We start from the raw sequence: 14,052 nt of genomic DNA, 5'->3' as shown, positions 1-14,052 counted from the left end.
GATGCATATTATGTGTATGTAGTATATACAGAAATGCTTTGAGATGTTGATTTTCTTACCTTGACTATAAACGATGAATTTAACCTTGCAGTCTTAGTAATCTGCACAAATTGGTTGTCACACTACACTATGATACATGTAACATGTTGCTTACACCCTTGCCTACTGCTGCAAACTAGTAAATATCTATAATATGCTTAAGTAACTGCACATATACTGTTTGTCCAAATGTTTTTGAACAAAGCACTTCTCCTCTAATTCACCCATTCACACCATTAATACACTGATGGAGACAGAGCTGCCATGCATGTTTTTGTTCTAACTCAAGGACACTTCAACGGAGGATCCAGAGATTGAACCATCAACCTTGGGATGAATAAAAACCCACTTGTGGAAGTAGAGCAAAGCAGATAGTCATTGACTATTTAAAATATATGATGATGTTAGCTGAATTAAATGTGGACTCAGTCTGGGTTTGAATTCTGGGCTGTCTAATATTAATCAGCTTCAATCTACACCATCTGCCAAGACCAAACGGTCTCTCCATAAAAATTACCAGCACAAATATCATCATCTGCTGGATTTGGGATAAAATCTACCAAAGCTGTCCCAGGAATACACACAGCAGTCATTACCCCTGTGTACACAAGGAAGATGCTTTGAAAAATAGACCCATACTGTATCTGTGATTTAACACTGCCATCTTGTGTCCAAATTGTTTGATCTAATCTTGCACATTGCAATATGTAGGCAGCCCCGGGGCTTGCTGTAAATAGAGTATTTACATATGGAGGAAGTGGACAGATAATCAGAGCACTGTCTCACTTTATTAGATCTTCTCAGTGCCCATCATCAAATTACTGTTATTATATAAACCAGGTACAGCATGTACTGCAAAATCTTCTTGCTGCAATTGTAAGAGCAAGTGTCAGCTGGTGTGTTAATGTGAAGAAAAAGCCCTGCTGTGCACTTATTCTACATCACACTTCTTAGAGTTGTCTTCTCTGATGATTTTGGGAATGCAGGAGAGAAATCCTGCAACTTAAATGTATTATTAGAGAAGAGGTACCATGTAGGGAGCTTAGTTTCATAATGGAATTAACAGTGTTTGTACAACGGAAGTCAAAAATAGAAGAGAAAATAAGGAGGTCATAAATATTTTTTTCCTTCTTCCTTCCTTTAAGTTCTTGCAATAAACATAGCCCACTCCAGTGTTTCAACTCCAGTCACCTTTTTGTTAAATTTCAAAACAGCAACTTTGCACTGGGACAGGTAAATGGTGTTGTGTTTACAAATAGTTTAAACAAAACTTTACTGTTGTCAATTGCTAGTAAGACTTTATTTTGCTGGTCAGATAAAGTGAATTTAAGATGTTTTTAAAAAACAAAGCTTAACTCCTCAACAGTGACCTTACTGTTGTTTAAATGTTACATATAATAAACCAGTAGTTCTTTTCATATCTATAGCCAGTTATAGTGGTGAAAAGTTACAAAGAACATTTCCTCAACTACTGCACTTGTGCAATTTTGAGGCTCTGTAATTGAATGTAAAATCAAAGTAATTATGGAAGTTAAATGAATTTAGTAGCATAAAAAAGCACATTTCCCTCCGAAATGTAGTGTAAAAGTATAAAGTGGTAGAGTGCTCACGATCCAAGATAACAGTGTTACAAATAGCGTATATAAGGTGACTTATCTGTACTACTTTGGTACTTTCATCTGATATGTCCAAACTTGAGAAGGTGAGCGGATGGTTTCTACATGTGTGGTTCCCACCGTGAAGCATGGAGGAGAAGGTGCGATGGTGTGGGGGTGCTTTGCTGGTGATTTATTAAAAATTCAAGGCACACTTAACCAGCATGGCTACCACAGCATTCTGCAGCCACATGCCATCCCATCTGGTCTGCGCTTAGTGCAAACCAGATGGGATTTGTTTTTCAACAGGACAATGACCCCAAACACACCTCCAGGCTTTGTAATGGCAATCTGACCAAGAAGGAGAGTGATGGAGTGCTGCGTCAGATGACCTGGCCTCCACAATCACCCAACCTAAACCCAATTGAAATGGTTTGGGATGAGTTGGACCGCAGACTGAAGGCAAAGCAGCCAACAAGTGCTCAGCACCTCTGGGAACTCCTTCAAGACTGTTGGAAAACCATTCCAGGTGACTACCTCATGAATCTGACTGAGAGAACGCCAAGAATGTGCAAAGCTGTCATTAAAGCAAAAGGTGGCTACTCTGAAGAATATAAAATATAAAACATGTTCTGGTTTGTTTAAAACTTTTTTGTTTACTGCATAATTCCATATGTGTTCATTCATAGTTTGGATGTCCAACAATATAGAAGATAATAAAAATAAAGAAAAACCATTGAATGAGAAGTATATATATATATATATATATATATATATATATATATATATATATATATATATATATATATATATACATATATATATATACATATATATATATACATATATATACGCACACACACATATGCATATATAAATCTACAACCAATTTCAGTGGTGAAAAGTCACAGTACAAATACATGTATTCGACTATTTACTATTTATAATACTTACCTGTAATTTTGAGGTACTTTATACTGTAACTCCACTACAATTCAGAGGGAAATGTTGTACTTTCTTTTTTTTTCTTTACAGAGCTTCAACCTAACTAGGTCTAATCAGCAACATAACTGAAAACACCTGTGCAGGTATGAGGGGCCTTTAATCTATAACAATCATGAATCGTATTTAATAAGTTGATCGTATGTTTTGTATGTAAAATCAAAGTAATTATGGTTGTAAAATATATTATTTCCCTCTGTAATGTAGTGGAATAAAAGTAGAAAGTAACATGAACTAGTTTTAAAGTCAAGTACAAGTAACTCAAAATTGCAGCTAAGTGCAGTACAAGTAAATGTACTTTGTAACTTTTCACTTCTGAAATAAGCTGTAGATTTTTATATATATATATATGTATATATATATATGTACATATATATATATATATATATATATATATATATGGTCTTGAAAACTCCATAATGTGACACTATTATTTTGCATAGTGAGCACTCCTACTTTTGATACTATAAGTCAGTTTTTCTGGTAATACTTTTACTTTGTACTACCCAAGCAGTTCTTCAGTAACAGGATTTGCAGGGCTTTAGCTCTTAACAGAGTATTATAACACTGTGGTGTTCTTACTTTTACATCAGTATGAATAAAGGAGTATTTTGTTTCCCCCGCTGGTCGCCTGAAGCCCCTCTGTGAGCAGGCTAACTTTAGTTGACGTTATTTTTGTGTGTTTTGTTCCATAACTCCTTGTTATCTTCTTATTTGAGGTACCAAACATGCCCAACATTGAGGCTATGATGTCTTCAGATATTAACAGAAGACAAAAGTGGACATTAAAACACGACAAGAACATATGTATCGCTTGTTAAAACACCACTGTACAAACTACATACCGGCGTAAGCTAGCTAGGTGGCGGTATAACCGTTAGCTAGCTCTGCAGTTCGTGGACTCCACCCGAGCAGCAGCAAGAAGCCAGAGTCATACAGTCGAGCTCCGCCTCTTCCTATGACTGTAAACTGAATATAAACTTCCCGATAATCACTGTGAGACAGCCGACTTCAGACACAACCAGCAGCAAGGGGACCCTGCCTGCCTGCCTGCCTGCCTGCCTACCTGCCCGTCTGCGCTCCTGTCCTCCACTGACGCTACTGAACGCTAAAGTTAAAGGTGAGTTTCAGCTTGAGGGGAATTCAGGTCGCCTTCGGGATAAACAAGGAAGTGCTGAGGATCTCCTCCGGCCTTGATTTCAAACACATCAAAACTACTGTTGGATCGCTTTCAGTTGTGGTAGTACACAGTAGCTGACTTGTAATAACTCAGTAAGTACATTTATGGGGTACTGGGATTGGTTCGTGTTGTTGCACAGCCTCAGAGGGTTAGCTGAGCAGTGAGGGCATGTCTGAGCTTGTCCAGGCATCATGCCCACATAATAACCATGGCAAGTTTCTGCGCAGGGTCTTCAGCCAGGATCATGCCACCGAAGAGACGAGCTGCTGCTGCTGCTGCTGCTGCTGCCAAAGCAGGTGGCAAGAAGGCGAAAAAAGAGCAGGCAGCAAAACCCAAAGATGCCTTCACCTCCGCTAAAGAGGCTCTCCTGGCTGCAGGGCCACAGGTGAAAGGGAAGAGGAAGGTGGATGAGCAGTGCCCATTGTCAAGTTCTGCAGAGGTAAGACAGGTGATGTGTGTCCTCATTCACTTGCAGCAGGTTTATGCAATCATATTCAAAGAGAAAAATAATGTTCTGTGCTGTCTCTAACAGGTGTATGAGGACTATGACTGCATGCTCAATCAGACAAACATTGGACATAACAATAATAAGTTTTATATCATTCAAATTGTTCAAGAAAAAAACGGTTACTATTCGTGGAACAGATGGGGCAGAGTGGTAAGTTTCTTCTTTTTCTCTACTTCATTCTGTTTTGTGCTCATTTTTTAATATTAGTAACTACGGTACTTGTAAACTGGGATGACAACACTTATTTGATTCCCATTTTCCTCCTTTTTATTTGTGTATCTGTCCATATTCAAAAGCTTGTTGAAACAAATGTCTAAAGTAGATCATTAATGAGTTTAAATAATTATTGCACACATTGTGTGAAATAGCGTGTGTTGACGCTGATTGCCTCATCTCTGATCTAAATTCAGGGGGAATTGGGACAAAACAAACTTAACAAGATGGATAAGCTTGAAAGTGCCATCAAGGACTTTGAGAAAAAGTTTAAGGACAAGACAAAGAACAACTGGAGCGATCGGTTGAACTTTGTGTCTCACGCTGGGAAGTACACCCTGATTGAGGTGGATGGGGAGCAGGACGCCGAGGTCAAGGTAAATGTACATTTTACCTGGACAAGGAGCACATCATCTAATAGAACCACATAACTATCAATGATGTACTTCATCTTATACCTTTGCAATTCAGTTTAAGCCGTAGCGAAATTTCACTGGCTGTACTTGCAGGTGGACACTGTTGACGGAAAGAGCGTCAAAGTCACTAATAAAGTCCTACCCTGCACCCTGGACGCCGCCACAAAGAGCCTCATCGAGCTCATTTTCAGCAATGACATGTTTAAAGAGGCCATGGAGTGTATGAACCTAGGTAGGTGTGTCTCAACTCACCAACCCTTTTATGCAAACAGGTTCGTGCAGCTTGCTTAAAGCTTAGTGTGCATAAATAAAGACCTGTTTCGTAACATGCCTGTTTGTGCCTGTTGCTCTAAATGAAAAAAAAAAGTTTGAAAATCTTTTAGCTTTTTTGCTTTAAAATGTAGGAAACTCGAGATCAAAGAGAGCAGAATGTGACATGTAAATGACTGACCAGAGGGTAAAGTCTGCATTTATACAGCATATCCACTTATCTCAGCCTTTTGAACATATCCGATCAGTGGCATGGGCTGTGATAACAAGATCATTGTTGTTACATTTGTTTTTGGAAGTAAGTGAAGTAACAGTTTGCATCTTAAAATAGGCAAAATACAGAATGTGAGATCCCTTTTCTGAGCAAAAACAAAGAAATCCTACAATAACTGGTTTGGTTTGGATTTGTGGTTTTCTGCGTGTGTGTGTTTTATATAGACATCAAGAAGATGCCTTTGGGCAAACTCAGTAAGACGCAGATTGCAAAGGGCTTTGATGTGCTGGAGGAGATCGAGGCAGCAATGAACCAAAAAGGAGGACGTGCACGTCTGGAGGAACTTTCCTCCAAGTTCTTCACCACTGTCCCGCACAACTTTGGCCGCCAAAGACCGCCAACCATCGACAACAAGGAGATTGTGGAGAAGAAGAAAGAGATGCTCATGGTAAGATTGTTTTTAAGATTATATGTTTGGATGAGCTTCCTTTCAATGATGTTTTTTCAGTCCTAAAGTAACTTTCTTTTCGACATGCCCTTGGCAGGTGTTGGCTGACATCGAGCTTGCACAGACTCTGAAGTCAGAGACTGAAAAGGCTCAGGAAGAGATGATAGAGACAGTTCCTCACCCTGTAGACCAGGACTACAATTCTCTTCACTGCAGACTCACTCTCGTGGACAGGGGTTCAGACACATATAAGGTGCTGTGTCATAAGTTATTACAAGGTTCAGTAACTAAAAAGCAGTTTTACTGTCATGACAGGTCATCTTCCATTCATGTTGTCCTCTTGTCTGCCAATATTAACATTTTTTTTCCTGTTTTTAAAGATCATTGAAAAATATCTGAAAATGACGTCAGAAGGCTCGTATTGTAAACCCCAAATTCTCAATGTTTTCGAGGTCGATCGAGAGACGGAGGTAAAACTATTACAGTCAGTCTTATTTTATGTGATACAGAAGACTGCACTCCTGTTACCTGACACATACATTGCACATTGCAGGGAACACGGTTTAGTGAGAATGACAATCTGGAGAACCGCCGTCTGCTGTGGCACGGTACAAACATTGCAGTGGTGGCAGCCATCCTGAAGAGCGGTCTGAGGATAATGCCCCATTCAGGAGGCCGTGTTGGTCGCGGTATCTATTTTGCATCTGAAAACAGCAAGTCTGCAGGTTACGGTGAGGCTGTATGAATAGACAATGATTGAATAAGATAATAATGTCACGGCAATCATAACAATAATATGGTGTTTGTCACATTTTGTCTGCCATGTGTTTTTAGTGAGCACCTCTAAAACTACTGGAGTGATGTTTCTGAATGAGGTCGCACTCGGCAAAGAGAAGACCATCACCAGAGACGACTCTTCCTTGAAGAAGGCTCCTGCAGGATTTGATTCTGTGGTGGCAAGAGGATCAGTGGAACCAGGTACTATTCTTTCTCAGCTTTATTCATACACTTATAAACAGCCTATGTCAGTATTTTGAGAGAGCCACATGTAGTTTGTGCTGAAAAACTAAAGCAGTTTAAAGGTGTAATGTGTAAGATATGGCAAAAATTTTAGTTGAAAATGAAAAAATGAACTAACAATCAATGGAATGTGGAGCAATAACAGTCTCGATGTTAAGTCAAAGACATCTATGTATTGTGTTGCAGAGATGCAGTTATGTCTACTGAACATGGCATGCTAATTCCACTTCGGACCTAAAGAGGCGACAGTTAAATAAATTAACAAGAAGTTAAATAATTAACAAGAAAATCAAGAAAATAAATACTAGCACATCTATTTTCTTTACTAAACTGAAAAAATACTACCGTTCAACTCCATCAAGTTTCTCTCTTTAATAAACTAAGATGATCTTAATGGTCTTGTTAACAAACTCAACATAAACAAAATAAAACTCAGTAAAACAGTCTTTAGCTGTCTTTTCACAATCACCTCATATAGATTTTACTTGGGCGGTTCAGGTATATGAATGGCTACTTAAATATATTTGGTGACCCATTTCAACCATTTTAGCATTTTATACTTATATACTTTAGCAACTCACAAGAAACATACACAAAAACAAACACGTAGTCAGTGGTTGAGATCATGTTGTTTCCATAAGAATTCTACTGCCTCCTTTTGTGACTAGTTGATCAAATATGATATCATGTAGCATCCTTTTCTTGGTAAATTTGTTAACTCCTGTGTTTTCAGATCCATCCAAGGACATCTTCATCACCATGGATGGCAAGAAAGTTGCTGTGCCGCAGGGTAAGCCCATAGACCAGCCCCAGTTCTCAGGTAGCAGCTTTGGTAACAGTGAATATCTCATCTACAAAGAAAGCCAGTGTCGCATTCGCTACCTGCTGGAGCTGAAAATGTAATAATACTGCTTAGCTCCTTTAGAAAGATCAAATTTCTTCTATACTGTATATGGGGCTTCCTAAAAGGCTTTGCTGTGCTTTTTCTTAAAATAATATGGATATTGTCTTTATTACAGTTATTGTGCAGATATACCTTCCATGATGCCTAAATGACTCATACTTCTCTGTGCCTTATATTTTGCACACTGTAAACATTGGCCTGAGTGTGATAGATTGCACTTCTGTTTTAACAAAAATTGTATTTACTCTGTACAATGAAAAACTCTTCTTTTTCACTTCTTACTTGATCTTGATTTTTTTGAATGTCCAAAAGGCCTCTGGATATTTGTTTTAATTTCTTGCTGCACCTTGTTTTTTATTTGGCACTGAGTAGTTTACCTTTTACATTTTGTTTTACTTAATCCAAATGATAATGCTAATATTCACCTGTCCCTAAGAAAGAAAATATCTTTGAAATGAAGGAGGAATTTTCTACATGCTTTTGCAGTCATATAGGCATTTTGAATATTGCTATATAGTAAAGCAGAAGTAAAAATGATACTCTATGCAGAGATAAGTTTACAGGCGAAGGTATAAAGTGCAATTTGTGGCTAATGTTCAGGCATTAGTATAAATCTAATATCCTCCTTTAGCTGTTAAGAAAGAAACTGAAAGCGCTTCTGCAATGCAAAATAATGTAACTTGTAAGTCATGAACAGCCCGGGCAAAATCCTGTCCAGTAGGTCTTCTAGCATCATTACAAATGTAATGACACATATGGTGTCAGTAATGAGCGACTCCCTTTGTAATGTAATTGCAAACTCAGCATTTTTGCACTAAGATATTACTTGAATCAATGGTAAATTGGTTAATAAACTAAAGTGACTCTCCTACTTGCTGTTGTTGTTTTTCCTTCTGGATTATGAGCTTTAAGATGTTGAACTTGTATTCTTGCCATTTTAGGCACTTACATGGTGGTCATTGTTTAACTATAATGTTTTTGTTTTTGTTGACATTTTCAGTATGCTGCTGGACTATATTTGATAAAAGGCAATACAAATTACTTTTATGGCAGTAAAACATCTAGAAAAAGACAGTGATGATGGTGTGTGAACAAGTTCATCTTCAAATTTACATCCTGTGTAGCAAATTGGAAATGCATATTTTCAACAATAATAATAATAGATTTTATTGATATAGCACTTTTCATGATTCTCAAAGACACTTTACATAATCACATTGTAAAATGAAGAAACAGCATCATCAAATGATCATCGTTTTGATATACCTCATTTCTTGGCTTTGAGATAATAAATCTGCTCTCTGGCCTACCAGAAAGAAGATGAAATTAAAGTGCATGGGAATCTATAAAAGACAAATAATAATGATAATAATGTAGAGGCTAACCTTATTTCAACGCTGAAAACTGTTTCTGTCTCCTGAAGCAGGTGTATGGAATTACATTATAATGCATTTACGATACATTACGATATCTTCTCATGTTATCTCTGACTCTAAGAAATGGAAAATAAAGGAAATGTCTGTCTATAAGTCTCCCAGAGAATTTTATTTATCTACCCCACCTATGATTTTTAATTCTAATTTCAAACTTGGAAATCTAATCAACATAAACAAATTAATTTTGCATGACCTTTTGGTTCTAAAATTGAGATAAAAATGTATCTGTCTAAATATTGTTTTAACGCTGCTCATCAGATTGTGGGTAACCTGCATACATTTTATGCTGGTCATACTATTTTGCATTTTACAACACTAATTAGATCAAGAAGGTTGCTACAACTGCAGGCCAGAACAACCTGACACACTGGTTCTGTTAACTCAGGAAAAATACTTTTGGGGGGTGGATGAAACATGCACTATTGTCTTTTGTAACAAATATAATTGGAAAAGAAAATTCAGCTGAGGTACTTGATGCAGTCATATGAAGACAGACTTTTGAGGTTCATTATTATAGAAATTTTAGCTAAACGTATTGAATTCAGGTGATTGGGTTTAAAAAAATACAATCACCTTTATATACAGTATTTAAACTAGTATGCATTTTGTTGTAGTGCATTTTTATTTTTTGTGTTTAGTTTATTCCTGACTCCTTGTCAGGGAAGCAGTTACATTCTTCAGTGACATTACAGTTGAGTCTAATTTCAATAGTTTCCCCTTTAATCTGGTGGAAATTAGGACCCAGGGGAGACTGGGCTCTTGAAGTGGGACAGTGGAGTGTGTGTCTATTTGAAAGAGAAAAAAAACACTCACAATACAATGTGTGACAGTCACTGCCATACACAGCACAGGACAGGAATGAGAGTGTTAGTGGAGACAGGAAGCATCATGTCACATCTAAAATCATCATGGAATCAGTGATCAGTTCTTAATTAACTGGAGATACACATGTGTGATTACTGTGGACCTCTGGATCTTCTCTACAGAAGAACCAAACCTCTGACACCTAACTGGACCTTATTGCGTGGATTTTCAGTTGGAGGTGTGACTCTTACTTTTCAGGGAAAAAATAAGTAACGCTGGGCTGCCTCTGGTTTGAGCATATCTAAACATATGTGGGATTTCAACAGGAGCTTTGTCAAGTCAGACACCTGGTTAACCTGTTTAGTCTGAACTGACTGAACCACACAGACAGTGGATCATGGGTAAGTGCTGTATGTGTTTTTATATTTTTGATGATTGAAATCTGACAGAAATTTACAAGAAATCAATATGTTTTAACACATATTACACAGTAAGACATGAGGGTATTGATATTTCCTTAATATGTTTTTAATTTGAGTTTTTTTTACTATCAGGACACCATTGCATCCTGCAGATATGATGAATTTCAGGTATTGATATTTTTATGTTTCTTTCTTTTTTTAAATCTCAAATGGATTTAACCTAAACATTTCATTCTCTGGAACAGTTGTGAGTTCAGACTAACGTGGTAATAATCTTTGTCTTGAGACTGCATAAACAACATGTTCAGAGCTTTTAAAGATGGAGTGGGTGAAAGCCTTGCTTACCTTTTTTTTTGACAATACTTGGCACTCAGGACAGACTTGCATTTGTCCAATATTGTAGCATTATAATGTCGTTTTTGTCCATATTTCCAACATAGACTCACATGCACATTAGCTTTTGGTCCCTCATTAAAGCAGTCCTTTGGTTGTGTATGACACCATCTAGTATATGACATCAGTTTGATACTCCTTCTTCATAGATTCTCATTTCTTCTATAAAATTCAAGAATCAAAGACATTTGTGTGTCTCGAAAGAGGATTCACTTATGTAAAGTTAAACAAACTAATATATTGGACCTAAAACAAAAGCACCTTAAATAAGATCGTAGGCAGGGAATGGCTCGGGCTACTGAAGCGTGTCGTTGCTTATTGTCCTCACAACTCTATCTTATCTGTAACAACAGTGTAGAATGGCCCTCAGGGCGCCTAATACCGATTTTACATAATGAAGGTAAGTCATTTCTTTATTTATACAGTTTCCTATTTACCCGCAAGTGAATCTGTTTACACTCAAAACATGTAAGCAACTGTTATAGTTTTCAATTGGAGATAAGTTCTATTAATCAATGTGATATGAAATAATCAAACCTAATCCTGCATCCATATTCTTCTATGTTTGACTTTCTCTAAATGTTGTACAGGTGGAGGTGATAACGTACAGTATATATAGCAGGATGGATGGTATATGATCTAAACTGCCTTATATTTGTGTTATTTATGTTTCTGTAATAACTGTTCCTGTCCTCTCAACACAGGACATCCACACATGATGACATCTGAGATCCAAATGGAGGAAGTTATGAATGAATAATGGCCGACAAGACTGGTCCCATGATTGCCTCTGTACCAAATCACTCAGTGGCGAATCTCACCACTGCCCAATGGGAGCCCAATCCTACGGTTCCTGCCAACGTGGGCGTCGTCACGAGCTCCCAGTCGCAGATCAAAGACCTCTTTGGGTTGTTCTGCATGGTGACCCTTAACCTCATTGCTTTGCTGGCCAACACTGGTGTGATGGTGGCCATTGCTCGCGCCCCTCACCTGAAGAGGTTCGCTTTTGTGTGTCACCTTTGTGGAGTGGACCTGCTGTGTGCCATCCTCCTCATGCCTTTGGGTATCATATCCAGCTCGCCGTTCTTTGGCACCGTGGTGTTCACTGTTCTGGAGTGTCAGGTTTACATCTTCCTCAATGTTTTCCTCATCTGTCTGACTATTCTCACCATCACAGCCATCAGTGTGGAGCGTTACTTCTATATCGTACACCCCATGCGTTATGAGGTCAAGATGACCATCAACCTTGCTATTGGTGTCATGCTCCTAATCTGGGTTAAGTCCGTCCTCTTAGCTTTGGTTACGTTGTTAGGATGGCCAGCCTATGGACATCAGAGCTCTATAGCTGCAGCTCACTGCTCTCTCCACGCGAGCCACAGTCGTCTAAGAAATGTGTTTGCAGTGCTCTTCAGTGTGGTCTGTTTCCTGGTTCCTGCTGTGGTTATCTTTGCCGTTTACGGTGCTGTGTACAAGGTAGCTCGTTCTGCAGCCCTGCAGCAAGTCCCTGCTGTGCCAACTTGGACAAATGCAAGCCCTGCTAAGAATCGCTCGGACTCCATTAACAGCCAGACCACCATGATCGCCACCACCCGCACTCTGCCCCAAAGACTATCTCCAGAGAGGGCCTTCAGCGGAGGAAAGGCTGCCCTTACTTTGGTATTCATTGTGGGCCAGTTCTTGGTTTGTTGGTTGCCCTACTTCATCTTCCACCTACACATGTCTCTAACTGGTTCCATGCATAGCCCCGGGGACTTAGAGGAGGCAGTCACCTGGCTGGCCTACTCCTCCTTCGCAGTTAACCCGTTCTTCTACGGCCTGCTGAACAGGCAGATCAGAGAAGAGCTGATCAAGTTTCGGCGCTGTTGCTTGACCCAGCCGGCGGAGTTTGGGGCATCCAGCCACGAGGGTTCCCTTCAGGAGAACTTCCTCCAGTTTATCCAGAGAACCAGCAGCAGCACAGCTGAAACACCGTCCAGCTGTGCAAACTCCCATCCCAAAAACACTACGGACCAGGGGGTAAAGATCCCCGGACAAATACCCGAGGACCACACTTAAAAATTGGACCAATGGAGTTATGGATTACTGTGCTAATATTTAAGCCATGTCAGTTTATGTTTGTTTTTATTTTTGTCTTAATAGGTTCATATTTAAGTCTATCTTAAACTAGGTTTATTCTTTTATTCCGATTTTGTCAACCCCATGGGCTTTACATAAGCACCTGGCGATCTATACGTGTGCAAAAGGTATTTTTTTTATCTGAAATCAATACTGACATGCCCATATTTACAGTGAAATCCACTTGATTCAGATTACTCAATCTACTGAGGCCTCATATCATCTTTGGCTGAATTTAGGACAAGTTAAGTTCACTGAAAAATAAAAAATTCAGTGGTCATCCCCATGCCGATGCAAAGTCAGGTCAAGTTTTGCAGTCCACAAAAAATATCTAGAGCTTCACAGCAAAACAGCATTGCAGCATGCTTCTAATCAACTGAAGCTGTAACATAAACACCCCCCCCAAAAAAAACAAAAAAACCAAACATAAAATGGCTCCATACGGCTTGTCCGGTGTAATCCAAGTCTCCGGAAGCCCCGAGATCCCAAATTGATTTCAAAAGATGTCATTTAAACCCTTTCGTGAAGCTGTTAAGCTAAAAGCTTCAACACGCACCCCTGGGGTGCAGGAGCTCAACTGTGCATCGAGGGTGTTAAAAACGTCTAGAGACTGAAATTACGCCAGACCAGCTGTATAGAGCAATCTTGTATTTCTTTCGTAACTTTTTTATGTTTTAAGACAAGTCCCCGTCTACTTCAGTTGTTTAGGAGAATGCTGTAACGCTGTTTTGCTGTGAAGCTCCGTAAATGTTTTGTCGACTACGAAACTTCACCCGACTTTCCATCAGTGAGTAGGTAATGACTGAATTTCATTTTTAAGGTTTTTTTTTTGAGGGGGTCAGTGTTGACAAGAGGAACAATTACAGCAACCAATCCAGTCCTTCCAATGTAAATATGGACATGTGAGTATTCCTTTAAGATAGAAATATGAACATATGCCTTAAATACATCTTAAATGCTCAGTGCCTTTTATTATCTCTTGCAGGAGGCATTCTCATTTCAGGCCAAGGTGCTATGGCTGTACTGTACATAAAATATCGAGGTAGTGATATTGTAAATGTTCCCCTGTGCAT

General features: G+C 38.8%; 2 protein-coding genes across 2 annotated transcripts; both read left to right on the top strand.

Moving 5' to 3' along the window:
* The first annotated feature begins 3,601 nt into the window (after window positions 1-3,601).
* Window positions 3,602-8,680, top strand: parp3 (poly (ADP-ribose) polymerase family, member 3). The gene is made up of 11 exons (XM_073468959.1): window positions 3,602-3,756; window positions 4,044-4,255; window positions 4,349-4,474; window positions 4,735-4,914; window positions 5,047-5,185; window positions 5,662-5,885; window positions 5,983-6,138; window positions 6,266-6,355; window positions 6,439-6,616; window positions 6,720-6,863; window positions 7,639-8,680. Exons 2-11 carry the CDS (start codon window positions 4,061-4,063, stop codon window positions 7,806-7,808), a joined length of 1,602 nt encoding a protein of 533 aa, XP_073325060.1. The 5' UTR covers window positions 3,602-3,756; window positions 4,044-4,060; the 3' UTR covers window positions 7,809-8,680.
* Window positions 8,681-11,623: 2,943 nt separating this feature from the next.
* On the top strand, window positions 11,624-12,919 carry gpr61l (G protein-coupled receptor 61-like). The gene has a single exon (XM_073467390.1). It carries the CDS (start codon window positions 11,624-11,626, stop codon window positions 12,917-12,919), a length of 1,296 nt encoding a protein of 431 aa, XP_073323491.1.
* The last annotated feature ends 1,133 nt before the right edge of the window (window positions 12,920-14,052 follow it).

This window comes from Pagrus major, chromosome 6, assembly GCF_040436345.1.
Source record: "Pagrus major chromosome 6, Pma_NU_1.0".
NCBI classification, from domain to species: domain Eukaryota; kingdom Metazoa; phylum Chordata; class Actinopteri; order Spariformes; family Sparidae; genus Pagrus; species Pagrus major.
The sequence above is the reverse complement of the archived record's forward strand: the minus strand, read 5'-3'. Positions and strand labels throughout refer to the sequence as shown.

Excerpts from the sequence above, each read along its gene's own strand:
- gpr61l (XM_073467390.1), top strand. The coding sequence starts at position 11,624 with ATGGCCGACAAGACTGGTCCCATGATTGCCTCTGTACCAAATCACTCA.
- parp3 (XM_073468959.1), top strand. The coding sequence starts at position 4,061 with ATGCCACCGAAGAGACGAGCTGCTGCTGCTGCTGCTGCTGCTGCCAAA. Across the intron at positions 6,356-6,438 it reads AGGTCGATCGAGAGACGGAG|GGAACACGGTTTAGTGAGAA; the intron begins GTAAAACTATTA and ends TGCACATTGCAG. Across the intron at positions 6,864-7,638 it reads AAGAGGATCAGTGGAACCAG|ATCCATCCAAGGACATCTTC; the intron begins GTACTATTCTTT and ends CTGTGTTTTCAG.